This window comes from Triticum dicoccoides, chromosome 4A (genome assembly GCF_002162155.2).
Source record: "Triticum dicoccoides isolate Atlit2015 ecotype Zavitan chromosome 4A, WEW_v2.0, whole genome shotgun sequence".
NCBI lineage: Eukaryota > Viridiplantae > Streptophyta > Magnoliopsida > Poales > Poaceae > Triticum > Triticum dicoccoides.
The window spans coordinates 86,226,290-86,239,235 of NC_041386.1; the positions used below are offsets into that span (position 1 = coordinate 86,226,290).

The following is a 12,946-nucleotide window of genomic DNA, read 5'->3' on the forward strand; positions in this document are numbered from 1 at the left end:
ATCATCTTGATCTATATCAATGTGTCGTCACATGGTCGTCTCACCAACTATTGCTCTTGCAACTATTGATCGCATAGCGATAAAGTAAAGCAATTATTTGGCGCTTGCATCTTATGCAATAAAGAGACAACCATAAGGCTTCTGCTAGTTGCCGATAACTTCAACAAAACATGATCATCTTATACAACAACTTATATCTCATCATGTCTTGACCATATCACATCACAACATGCCCTGCAAAAACAAGTTAGATATCCTCTACTTTGTTGTTGCAAGTTTTACGTGGCTGCTATGGGCTGAGCAAGAACCATTCTTACCTACGCATCAAAACCACGACGATAGTTTGTCAAGTTAGTGATGTTTTAACCTTCTCAAGGACTGGGCGTAGCCACACTCGGTTCAACTAAAGTTGGAGAAATTGACACCCGCTAGTCACCTGTGTGCATAGCACGGCGGTAGAACCAGTCTCGTGTAAGCGTACGCGTAATGTCGGTCCGGGTCGCTTCATCCAACAATACCTTCGAACCAAAGTGTGACATGTTGGTAAGCAGTATGACTTATATCGCCCACAACTCACTTGTGTTCTACTCCTGCAAATTACATCAATGCATAAAACCTGGCTCGGATGCCACTGTTCGGGAACGTAGTAATTTCAAAAAAATTCCTACGCACACGCAAGATCATGGTGATGCATAGCAATGAGAGGGGAGAGTGTGTCCACGTACCCTCGTAGACCGAAAGCGGAAGCGTTAGCACAACGCAGTTGATGTAGTCGTACGTCTTCACGATCCGACCGATCAAGTACCGAACGCACGGCACCTCCGAGTTCTGCACACATTCAACTCGATGACGTCCCTCGAACTCCGATCCAGCCGAGTGTTGAGGGAGAGTTTCGTCAGCACGACGGCGTGGTGACGATGATGATGTTCTACCGATGCAGGGCTTCGCCTAAGCACCGCTGCGATATGATCGAGGTGGATTATGATGGAGGGGGGCACACACGGCTAAGAGATCAAGAGATCAATTGGTGTCTCTATGGGGTGCCCCCTGGCCACGTATATAAAGGAGTGGAGGAGGGGGAGATGGCCGGCCCCTATGGCGCGCCCTGGAGGAGTCCTACTCCCACCGGGAGTAGGATTCCTCCCCTTCCAAGTAGTAGGAGTAGGAGTCAAGGAAAGGGAAGAGGGAAGCGAGGAAGGAGGAGGTGCAGCCCCTCCCCCTAGTCCAGTTCAGACTAGGCATTGGGGGGTGCAGCCTCTCCTCTCTCTTTCCTCTAAAGCCCAATAAGGCCCATATACTCCCCGGCGAATTCCCGTAACTCTCTGGTACTCCAAAAAATACCCAAATCACTCGGAACCTTTCCGATGTCCGAATATAGTCGTCCAATATATCAATCTTTATGTCTCGACCATTTCAAGACTCCTCGTCATGTCCCCGATCTCATCCGGGACTCTGAACTACCTTCGGTACATCAAAACACATAAACTCATAATATAACTGTCATCGAACTTTAAGCGTGCGGACCCTACGGGTTCGAGAACAATGTAGACATGACCGAGACACGTTTCGGGTCAATATCCAATAGCGGAACCTAGATGCTCATATTGGCTCCCACATATTCTACGAAGATCTTTATCGGTCAAACTGCATAACAACATACGGTGTTCCCTTTGTCATCGGTATGTTACTTGCCCGAGATTCGATCGTCGGTATCTCAATACCTAGTTCAATCTCGTTACCGGAAAGTCTCTTTACTCGTTCTGTAATATATCATCCCGCAACTAACTCATTAGTTGCATTGCTTGTAAGGCTTATAGTGATGTGCATTACCGAGTGGGCCCAGAGATACCTCTCCGACAATCGGAGTGACAAATCCTAATCTCGAAATACGCCAACCCAACAAGTACCTTTGGAGACACCTGTAGAGAACCTTTATAATCACCTAGTTACGTTGTGACGTTTGGTAGCACACAAAGTGTTCCTCCGGTAAACGGGGGTTGCATAATCTCATAGTCATAGGAACATGTATAAGTTATGAAGAAAGCAATAGCAACAAACTAAACGATCAAGTGCTAAGCTAACGGAATGGGTCAAGTCAATCACATCATTCTCCTAATGATGTGATCCCGTTAATCAAATGACAACTCATGTCTATGGTTAGGAAACATAATCATCTTTGATCAACGAGCTAGTCAAGTAGAGGCATACTAGTGACACTCTGTTTATCTATGTATTCACACATGTATTATGTTTCCGGTTAATACAATTCTAGCATGAATAATAAACATTTATCATGATATAAGGAAATAAATAATAACTTTATTATTGCCTCTAGGGCATATTTCCTTCAGATTTTTCTCTGGTTTCTTAATAGAGCGGTCATATTAACTAGGGATAATTTGGCACGGCGCAACTGGCAAGGGAGCAAAAAATGTGTCTTCTGTCAGCACGACGAGTCTATTAAACACTTAATTTTTGAGTGTAAGTTTGCTCGGTCTGTGTGGTCTGTTGCTCAAATAGCCTCAAATCTTTACCCAGCACGTACTGCGCTGAATATATTCGGCAATTAGTTGAGGGGTATTCAAAAACAATTTTCTGCACACATTCTAGTGGGGGTTGTTGCCTTATGTCAGGCATTGTGTCTTACCAGGAATGATGTAGTGTTTAATAATAAAAGTGTTTCATCTCCTATGCAGGTTATCCATGCATGCTCGCGATGGCTCCATACTTGGTCTATCTTGCAGAGACCGGAGGACAGGAACCTTTTTATGATGGTGTCTACACGGCTGGAGCGTACGGCCAGGGAGGTTTTTTACCCCCATGGATGGCGGTGTGATCTTCGGATAAGATCTGTCACGTTCTAGATTGGCTTATGTTTTTTCCTTAGCTACTTTTTTGCTTTTTCGGACTTGTGGACTTGTTGGCTGTGTGCATCTGGTTATGCAGAGGCCGGGCTTTCTTACGATGCGATTGTATCACCTCGATATTTCAATTCAATGAAATGCCCTTTATCAAAAAATATATACACTCTACCTTAAAACATGTGAGGTACCCTGTTGTCCAACCATCCGCGGTTATAGTGAGCTCCAGCTGGGGGCAACTATCTTAAAATCAAAACTACTGGGTTTAGGGTTTCACAGAAACACAGCCGAAGAGAATTTTATAATGGAACTCCAACTATCTTGTGAATTACTAGGACATTTGAGAGTGTTTCTGACACCTCGGATCCACCAACCAAGCAACTACTCATGGTAGGGAGGCGGTTTGCTCCGATTTATTTTCCCCTCGGACCGGTCCTAGATCGAAATCAAAGCGAGCTAACAAGAGGAGGCGTAAGCTTCATCCTCAGCTTAATAAAACCTGTATCACTTTAATTCCAAAGAAAGAAAATGCTAAAATTCCTCAAGATTTCAGGCCCATTAGTCTTTGTAATGTAGTTTATAAAATTATCACCAAAACTTTGGCCAATAGACTCAAAGATCTTCTACCTGATTATATCCATGAGTCTCAGCAAGCTTTCATACAAGGCAGGAGGGTTACTAATAATATTGTTATTGCTCAAGAAATCACTCACTCCTTTCTGCTTAAATCCTGGAAGCACAAAGCCTTTATGCTTAAAATAGATTTGGCCAAAGCTTTTGACAGAATTGAATGGTGCTTTATCAGAAGGGCATTGTTCCGAAAAGGGCTGCATTGTCATTTCATAGATTTAATCATGGAATGTATCTCCTCTGCCACCTTTTCTGTTAACATTAATGGGCAACCGTTTGGCAGTTTTAAGGGATCCCAAGGCATTCGACAAGGTTGTCCCCTGTCACCGTATCTTTTTATTCTTGCAGTCAATGAATTGTCGCTTTCAATGCAGGAGGCTTTAAATGCCAATCATTTCAGCAGTATCCAATTAGGCCCAGGTTGCCCCCCTATCCACTCTCTCATGTTTGCGGACGACCTGATTGTCTGTGGCAGAGCAGATAATAATGATGCCAATACGACTGCTTTTATTATTAATCAGTTTTGTGCTGTTTCTGGTCAAACTCCTAATTGGAATAAATCTGCCATACTTTTTAGTAAAAATACTGATGATAATTTGAGGAACCAAATTAAGAATATCTTTCCTGCTCCTAATATGGATTGTAATACTACTCATCTTGGCCATCCTCTTATTTTACCTGGTAAAAATAGACCTGCAGCTTATAATTTTATTATTGATAAGTTTAGAGCTAAACTTAATTGCTATAAGGCTAACAGGTTGTCTCATGCAGGAAGACTCACTCTTATTAAATCTGTTTTTGCTTCCCTTCCTGTGTATTACATGTCTAATATCCTTTTAAGTAAATCCCCCATTAATAAACTCACTTCCATAATTAGAAAATTCTGGTGGACAGGTATTGATAAGGATAATGCTTCCAAACCTATCTGCTTTAGGGCTTGGGATGATATTTGCAAACCTATGCATCAAGGTGGTCTAGGCATTAGAGATCTTTATATGATGAATAAGTCTATGGTTGCTATGATGGCTTGGAGAGTTATTAAGAGTCCTAATTCTCTTGTTATGAAAGTTCTCAAAGCCAAATATTTTCATAACTCTTCAATTTGGAAAGTGAATGGCAATGTTCCTAAATCTGCTTTCTGGTCCTCTATTCTCAAAGTTCTTCCTTTCATTAGCAAGGCTAGTCATACTCAAATTGCTAATGGTAATACTTGTATTTGGACTAGTCCTTGGTGCAATGATTGGGACAATATTTATGATCACCTTAAACCTAATCTAGGTATCCCTTGTCCTAAAGTTGTTAGTGATCTTTGGAAACCAAATTGTAAGAGTTGGGATGAGGATAAAATTAATATCTTTTTCGATGATAATTTCAAGAGAAATATTTTACAAACTCCTATCATTAATGCTAATATGGACGATACTTTATGTTGGATTCATACCCCTAATGCGGAGTGTACCACTAAAAGTGCTTATAAAGCTTTGATGCAGGAGGCCCAACCCAAGTTACAATCTCAAAGTCACACTATTTTAGATTCTGAAATTTCTATTCTCAATCAGGTTTGGAAAAGCAAAAACCTGGCTCCAAGAGTCAAAACCTTTGCATGGAGAATTCTAAGAAGAGCTTTAGCTTCAGGGCTTAGGGGATCCAGGTATTCTACTCACATTAAAAAGGAATGTTGCAGGTGCGGCGAGACGGAGACAGACTTGCATCTTTTCTTTACTTGCAATTTCACTAGAGCTATTTGGTTCCTATTTGGTCTTAAGTCTGATGAGTTCAATCATAACTTATATCCTTCTGATGTGATTCAAAGGATTTTATCTTCTCATCATGCTGACTTAGATCTGGATACCAGTTTCACGTTGCTTTGGAATATTTGGAAAGCGAGGAATGATCTTCTTTTTAATAAGAAAAAATGGAGTATTATGCAGGTTATATATGCTACAAACGCTATGCTAAATGCGGAGCTAATGGAGGAGAAGGCGGCGGCTCACATCAACCCTGCAAACAATAATATTTCTCCTTTTCACGTTCAAAATATACAGTTCCAAAATGCAGGTCTTTTGGCGTACAGTGATGCTGCGTACAATCCGGAAATTGCAAAAGAAGAAGCTGGTCTTGGAGTTCTTCTTAGAAATGTTAGTAACAACCATACTGTATTTGTTCAAGCTGCTGCAAAAAATGTTTGCTCTGTTTTGCAGGCTGAAGCTATTGGATTATCACTGTCGGCTGAGGTGGTTAAAGCTCTAGGATGGAATACTGCTATTTTCTTATCTGATTGTAGGAATCTTGTCCAGGTGGCTAAAGCAAGAAACCTTTTAGAGAGTTCAGGAGATTGGAGGATAAGACCTATGCTTGCTGAATTTCTTAATCACACTTCTTTTCTTTCATCATGTGAAGTCAGGTCTATACCTAGGAATGGGAATGTCATTGCTCATTCCCTAGCTAAGAAAGCTTTTATGCAAAGAGCTGTCTCTAGTTCTTCAATCTTATGCAGCAAATCTTCTGGATGTAAAGCTCAACAAGCTTTAAACTCTATCTCCTTTCCTTTTGGAAAGTTTATCTCTGTACACTGTTTGGGTTGCAAATAAATAAAATCAAGGGCACTCTTTGAGGGCCAAAAAAAAAAGAGGAGGCGTGAGAGTGATTAGGTCGCATTGTTTTGACCACTAACCCGGACCCACACATTTGTCTCCCTCACTCAAGAGTGTGCTCAACTAGAAATGAGTGTGCTCAACTAGAAATAGAGAAAAGGTAGGAGCGTATTCGCAAAAAAAAAAAAAGATAGGAGCGGAGCGGAAGCTAGAAATGTTGGTGGATTAACAAGTTGGTCGGCTTATTAAGATTGGTAAGCTTAGCGAGCAGAAAAACGGCTTTGTTCATTTGGAGCATGATAAGCTCATGATCGTTCGTTAGCAGAAATTACTCCCTTTTGCTTCGGCTACAAAGTGTTGCAGCCTACAGGACGAGAGTGCGGTTGTGATTTTTATTAAGGAGACCGTGACCACTTCTTTCAGCTAGATTCATAGAATTTCCTTGTTTATAATAATAGATTTTGCTCCTAGCACTCCCATGCACCCACGATACGGAGCTCCTGGGCCGTTAGAATCATGAATTGAACGATGAGCGTCGCAGCCTATGGACCGAAATTTCAGACCTCTTCGAAGGGTTTTCTCAATTTTACGCAAGCTCCCCTGCGCTCGTTGGATTCCAAAAGCTCCCGTGTCAAGGGAGCATGGGGCGTGGAAGCACCTGATATTTTCCCATCCTGAATAGTTTCAAAGAGAGTGACTTTCACGCTCTCACGGTTGCAATGCAAAAAGGAGCAATTTGTTAGTGCCACTGGGTTTCTGCCGCCTCTAGTCTTGATCCTTGATGCCACTGACCTATGCAATAGCAAATATCTTCATTACTATATGAACAAATTGGCCGGTGAATACTTGGCCGAAGGAAGAGCACGCTATGAAATATTCCATGACCCTGGACATTTCCGAAAAGACAAGCCAACTTTATTAGATACTCCAGTTCTCTTGTCGTGATCCTTTCACAATTATGCTCTCATCCTTTCCACAACAAAAGCACGATTAAATTTGCCACAAATTACCTCCATTTCCAACACATACCATGGCGAACTGTAATAACGAGTTTCAAAATGTACCAAAATTCAGGTCCCGAGTTTATTGAAAAAGCTACACATCATGCCACGTCCATTTTCATGGCCACAGGCAATACTTCCATTCCATGGGAGTTACAAGGGCTTCCCATTTTCCACTCTTGCATTGTCCTCAAACTACATCGTACCATCTTTGCTCCGTGCTCAGCACTTATTCTAACCATGAGAGTGTTCAAAATTTGTCTGGTTGTGCTACTCCTAAATGAATGAGATACCAAAGATACACCATAGAAAAGTTACAGAATTTATCAACAAATAGTATCAGCCAATCTGTATGGACGACACAGCGGTTGACACCTCCTCTGTTCTTGGATCGCCAGCTTCCAGTGAAACACCCCGAGAGTCTTCTCGAACAAGTAGTGGGAGGACACCGACCGAGCTCCAAGCATTTGCTACAGCACCACTTGCTTCACCTAAGGTCAGTGAGAAAACTGCGTCAAAGCCACCGGCTCCAGGAACACCAGCTAGTAGAACACCTTCCATATTCATAGTGGCATCCAGAAGTTGCGTTTGTGACTCCGGCTCAATCTGCAAATTAAGGACGTTAAAACACAGAAAAGCTGTACAATAAACTGTGACTACTATCTACAGTTCCATGACTATGACTATGTAAGCCATGAAGGCATAACTATGGCATCAAGACATTTAGTCAACTTCTTTGAAAACACTATACTACAAGTCTACAACAATCATAATTTCATCCATCGAGCCTTACTGGAACACCGGCTGCCACACCCATCTCTCGCATATGAAGCCTTATTTCAAGGAAAGCATCTCTCGCAGCCAATAATGATTTGACAACCAATTCTTGCTGCTGATTAGTAGCCACCTCTGTCCACTGAAGAGAACAAAGAAAAAACATTTTAGAGCAGTAAAGATTGTTTTCCTCTTCCTGCAGATGCACGTGATGACAAATTGATGACTAAGAATTAGTAGCATAAAATAGGTAAATCTAAAGACTACGCGGTCATCATGTATGCCAAAAAATCTGGATGGTGCAATCTCCATTCCATAAGCGGGAAATAAATGCATTTTCTCGATTGACATTTGTTTGCAAAATTCATATGATCTTTGCTTATTCTGTAGCATGACCCTTGCTCTGGTCTATCAACTTAGTCTACAATGATCCAGCTTATATTAATACAATTAATGAGAAGTTACTAAGGTTACCTTCGTGAATGTGAGACGACTACAGGACCGCACTACAGATTCATAGGCATCCCAATGATCTTCAGAAAGTTTGCTTAAGCTTCTCAATTGGTTTTCCAGCACTGAATTAGCCATTCCCAACTTGCTCCATGTATCTGCGGCTTTCTGAGGATCAGACTTCTGCCACTGTTTCACAGATCCAACCATTGATGGAGTAGATGATCCTCCAGTTCCAGGTTCACCCAGAAGCTAACAACAACAAACACTCTATGTTAAAATTCCAAACTCAACCTTACTGAAACAAATCCCCATTAATCGACAAATAAACATAATATCAAATAATATTATCATACTACAAAAAAGAAATCAGGTAAGTTCTTTGGTTAAAGAATCTTACAAAATGACATTCCCAGACTTAAGAATAACTTTTTTATCACCTTCATAGCTCATGAGGGTAAAACAAAAAATCAAGGCAAATAAACTTAACAAATACGATGATAAAGAATATTTTATATCTGCAAGGTGCTCAGAATATTAGCATATTCATTGCTTACAAAGAAGGGAGACAAGCATGACTTGTGGTGTCCATGCTTACAACAGTACTATTCTACCAGTTTCAGCCATGGAAATCAAAGGTTAACAAGCATCATAGCGGTGCAACTAACTACTAATCAGACTACATATCCTATACTGTCAGCAGCAGGCCAGTAATTATGACGAGAGGTGACAACCAGTAAAATGGTATAATAACAAGTAGGAAAACCTCATCATCAATCATCCAACTTACAAGGCACATCAGAGGAGGCAAAGAAAATTGGGTCTTCTCATGATCCCACCTCCGTGTAACAATATCTGCTACTACATCTGGCAAGCAACTCCCGCCTATAACCTGTAAATATTTTTTAAGATTACTACTAACGAAGTCGCTGGGATAGACAAATGTTGGGCACTTGCTGGGATAGATAACTATCCGGGACTTCTTACCTGGGCTGAGGAGAGGATTTCAGGAGAGAACCTTGTGTAGCGGTGACTCCCATAGACAGCGGCACTAACATCAAAGCCACTGCCAATTTTCCCTTGTGCTATACAGTGTGCACTTTGAGCAATAGCATGCACAAAGTCAAAATCTCGTCCAGTTGCAGTGACACTGGATGATTGATCTGAACACGAAAGGTTAACAGCTCCAAGGTAATGAAGAAGAGCAGCGACAACTGATGCAGTCATGGCAGCTGATGATCCAAGTCCAGTTTTTGCCACTTCAGGTTTGCATATTTCTCCAGTTCCATTAGCAACTTCTGAGTTAAACGTAATTGAGCAAAATGGAGGCAATGAAAGCAATACCTCTGGCGTTAGAGGCAGACCACGTGCTTCAATCTGAAGAAAGAGTGAAATCCACTGCTAATTATCTACCAGTGAGAATGCGTTTGAGGAAAACTATGGTTGTATCATTGTATGACATACATAGGTAAAAAGTGGGACCAATATAATTAATAATGTACATTTAGTGTGTAAAAGAATGGCATACATAAAGAAATGAAAGGAAGTAACAACTCCTGAATGCTTTGCAGTGGGTTCCTACTTCACATGTGCATCGAATCTTAACACTTACACATAAAGAAATAAATGGAGAATGAAACGAAACCAGTGGTAATTTTTGCACATCACGAGCTGTTGAAGTGAATAATAAAAACACGACATCTAGAAAGGGAGAAAGAATGCAAGAATTTATACACATCCTATGTCACACTCACATGTGAGCATGTCCTGCGTCTGTTTGAAGTTCACAAGTAATTTCCTCTTTTAAGAATCACATTTTCAGATTGTAAACTTATAGGCAATACCTGATGTATAACCAATTCTACACAATTCATTACATATACTGATATGTGAAGTGTAACCGCCTGTGACTGAAACAATAATTTGGTCATAGAAGCTAAGACCATCATTCAATTTTGATTATCTTAGAACATACTCAATTTACTCAAATCCGTTTAGAGATCTTAGATTTGGCCCTGACACCGCGCTACTTTTTCATTTCAATGTGGGGATGCGATGTTCAAGATAAGATTAGGAGATCCAAAAGGAAAGGAACAAAGACAATGTAAATCAAATCTCTTGTTTTTATTTTATTTTTCAGGTTCAATTGTAATTCAAATAGGAAGCATTACCTGCTTCCTGTATGAATAGAAATCATTGGAACCCAGAATTGTGATGTTCAAACCTGCACAAATAAAGCTCAAAGAATCAACAACGAAATACTACTACAGTATACAACAGATACAAAATCAACGTTGTGCTTTAGAGTGGAGCAGGTAACTAATGGGAAGTTGCATGACCTCGCAACAGCAGCTTATCTAGTGCATCTTTCTTCTCCTTGTCAGTAATAGACACTTTGGCAGCGGCTACGGAGAACTGTATCGCCTGCTCCACAAAAGGATTTGTAGACTCCCTGCAACATTAGCACAAATCAATAACAGCACACTGCTGCAAACAACTGAACTCCAACAACACTATGACAAATCAAGAGTGCTATGCAGGGCTTTGGTCCGAGCGAATGATCCACAACTCGCCTTGCGGACGTCAATTGGAGCGTCGAATTCTTGATGGATAGCTTGTAGGCGGCCTCCCGGGAGAGCTGAGGGGAGGTCACCTTCACATCCGCCCACGCCTGATACAGCACAAGGGTACAGGATAAGCGGTGATCTGGTGGTACGGAAACCGGAGGACCGGGCAGAGCTCGGCCTCACCCATGCCCAGGAGTCGGGGCTGAGCTCGTCGTGGATCGGGCGGACGATGGCGTAGAAGCGGGCGGTGGTGCTGAGGACGAGGCCGGGGTTGGGGCGCTCCAGCACCAGGTACCCTCCCGCCACGAGCACCTTCCCCGGCGCCGACGCGACCCTGAAGACACACGACCGAGCGGGGTGAGCTGACCGGATCGGGGCCCGACTGCGGAGGCAGGCACGCAGAGAGGCAGATGCAGAGCCGAGCAGGGTAGGCGAAATCTAGCAGTGTCCGACGACTCACACTTCCATGGGCTTCCCCTACTCGGCGACTGGAGTGGAGTGCGATGCGGCGGTCGTGCGGCACGGCGCGCAGGGCAGCACGTTTCTGCCTACGGCGGAGGAACCGAGGAGGAGCGGTGGCTGGTGGACGGGGAGTCGCCGCGCGGCGTTCTGCAGAGACTTTCGACGACGACGGCCGTGCGGAGTTGCAGTTGGCCCGGCACGTGCCTATCCAGACATGGCCAACGGGCCGGACGGCCCGGGCACAGCATGGCACGTCGAGGCCCGTATACATGTGGGCCGGCACGACACGCGTGCCGGCCTGCCTACGTGCTCTTCGGCCTTTTTGGGCTGTTTAAAAATAAAAGTTCAGGAAAAATAAAGAAATGAACAGGACCATGCCGGCACGCAGGCCTGCAACAAGCCTGGGGTCGTGCAAGGCCTGGCACGACCCATTTAGTCGTGTGACGTGGCGGGCATGCTGGCTTCTTGGCTGGCCCACGAAGCACGACCTGTTTGGCCAGCCCTGGCTCGATATTGTATTTTTTTTCTCTGAGATGGACTCGATCTCGTTGATGGGCGGGCTAGGAGGACACGAATATGGGCTGAGCCCAAACGGCTCCGGTTTTGAGCAGCCCCATGGAAACTCTCGATGGCATATGGGGCTTGAGGAGATATCCGTGATGAATGGTTCACTCGCCTCAAGGTCGCCCTAAATAAGTCGGCTCAACGTGGGAGGATCGCCTTCGTTGGGAACATTTTTCATTTTTATACATTTATTTATATTTCTCAAAATGAAACGTATTTAATTTAAGTTTTTTAAAACATTTATGGAAATGTTCATCCAATGTAAAAAGAGTGTTCGACAACTTTAAAAAGATGTTGACAGCATTCGAAAAATGTTTGTGACATCTAAAATGGTTTTTAAGAAAAATGTACGTGACATTTTGTAAAATAAATATTTGTGTAATTCAAAAAAAATGTACAATACCATTAAAATGTATGTTTCATTTAAAAACATGTTCATGAGTTTCAAATATATGTTAGTAAAATTTCAAAACAAAATTATAGAATGTAAAAATGGTTACATACTTAAAAAAATGGCTTTGTATTATTCAAAGAAATGTTTCAACTATATTTAAAAAATTGCTTAACACAATTTCTAAAGAATGTTCGAAAATATGTGTTTGAAAAATGTTTAGCATGTAGTTGAAAAATGCGAAACATATATAAAAAAGGTCTTATATTTATACCAAAAGTATACAATGTGTATGAAAATGATAGACATCAAAACATATATTTGTCTTCCAGCTCAAGTTGCACATAGGCTTAAGATTTCTAGGCCTACTTTCCTTACTGATTGTCTCTCCTTGACAAGAGCGGCAGCGGAAAGAAGTGACTTAGCTTATTCTACCCTTTGGTCCATCAGGAAATATCTTGCTGAATTATTCTCTTTTACTAAAGATCTCCATGCACAGGTAGCTGACAACGTGGCTCATCAAGTTCTTAAAAGTTCTATAGAATCTGACATTAGTTGTTTTGCTTCAGCTCATAGAAACAGGTCTTGCCCTGTAGTTTCCCTCCTTTCCAACTTTAATTTTCAGGGTTATGTACTCCACGTTGTAAGATGT

The 12,946-nt window shown here is 42.1% G+C and overlaps 1 protein-coding gene across 1 annotated transcript; it reads right to left on the reverse strand.

Moving 5' to 3' along the window:
* Positions 1 to 7,111: 7,111 nt before the first annotated feature.
* On the reverse strand, positions 7,112 to 11,520 carry LOC119285138 (phosphomevalonate kinase, peroxisomal-like). The gene is made up of 10 exons (XM_037564360.1): positions 11,338 to 11,520; positions 11,061 to 11,211; positions 10,884 to 10,981; positions 10,650 to 10,762; positions 10,482 to 10,534; positions 9,298 to 9,687; positions 9,101 to 9,202; positions 8,335 to 8,562; positions 7,880 to 8,002; positions 7,112 to 7,692 (listed from the first exon to the last, which is right to left on the reverse strand). Exons 1-10 carry the CDS (start codon positions 11,343 to 11,345, stop codon positions 7,426 to 7,428), a joined length of 1,533 nt encoding a protein of 510 aa, XP_037420257.1. The 5' UTR covers positions 11,346 to 11,520; the 3' UTR covers positions 7,112 to 7,425.
* Positions 11,521 to 12,946: the final 1,426 nt, after the last annotated feature.

Excerpts from the sequence above, each read along its gene's own strand:
- LOC119285138 (XM_037564360.1), bottom strand. Across the intron at positions 10,982-11,060 it reads GCCCCGACTCCTGGGCATGG|GCGTGGGCGGATGTGAAGGT; the intron begins GTGAGGCCGAGC and ends GTGCTGTATCAG. Across the intron at positions 10,763-10,883 it reads CTCCAATTGACGTCCGCAAG|GGAGTCTACAAATCCTTTTG; the intron begins GCGAGTTGTGGA and ends CTAATGTTGCAG.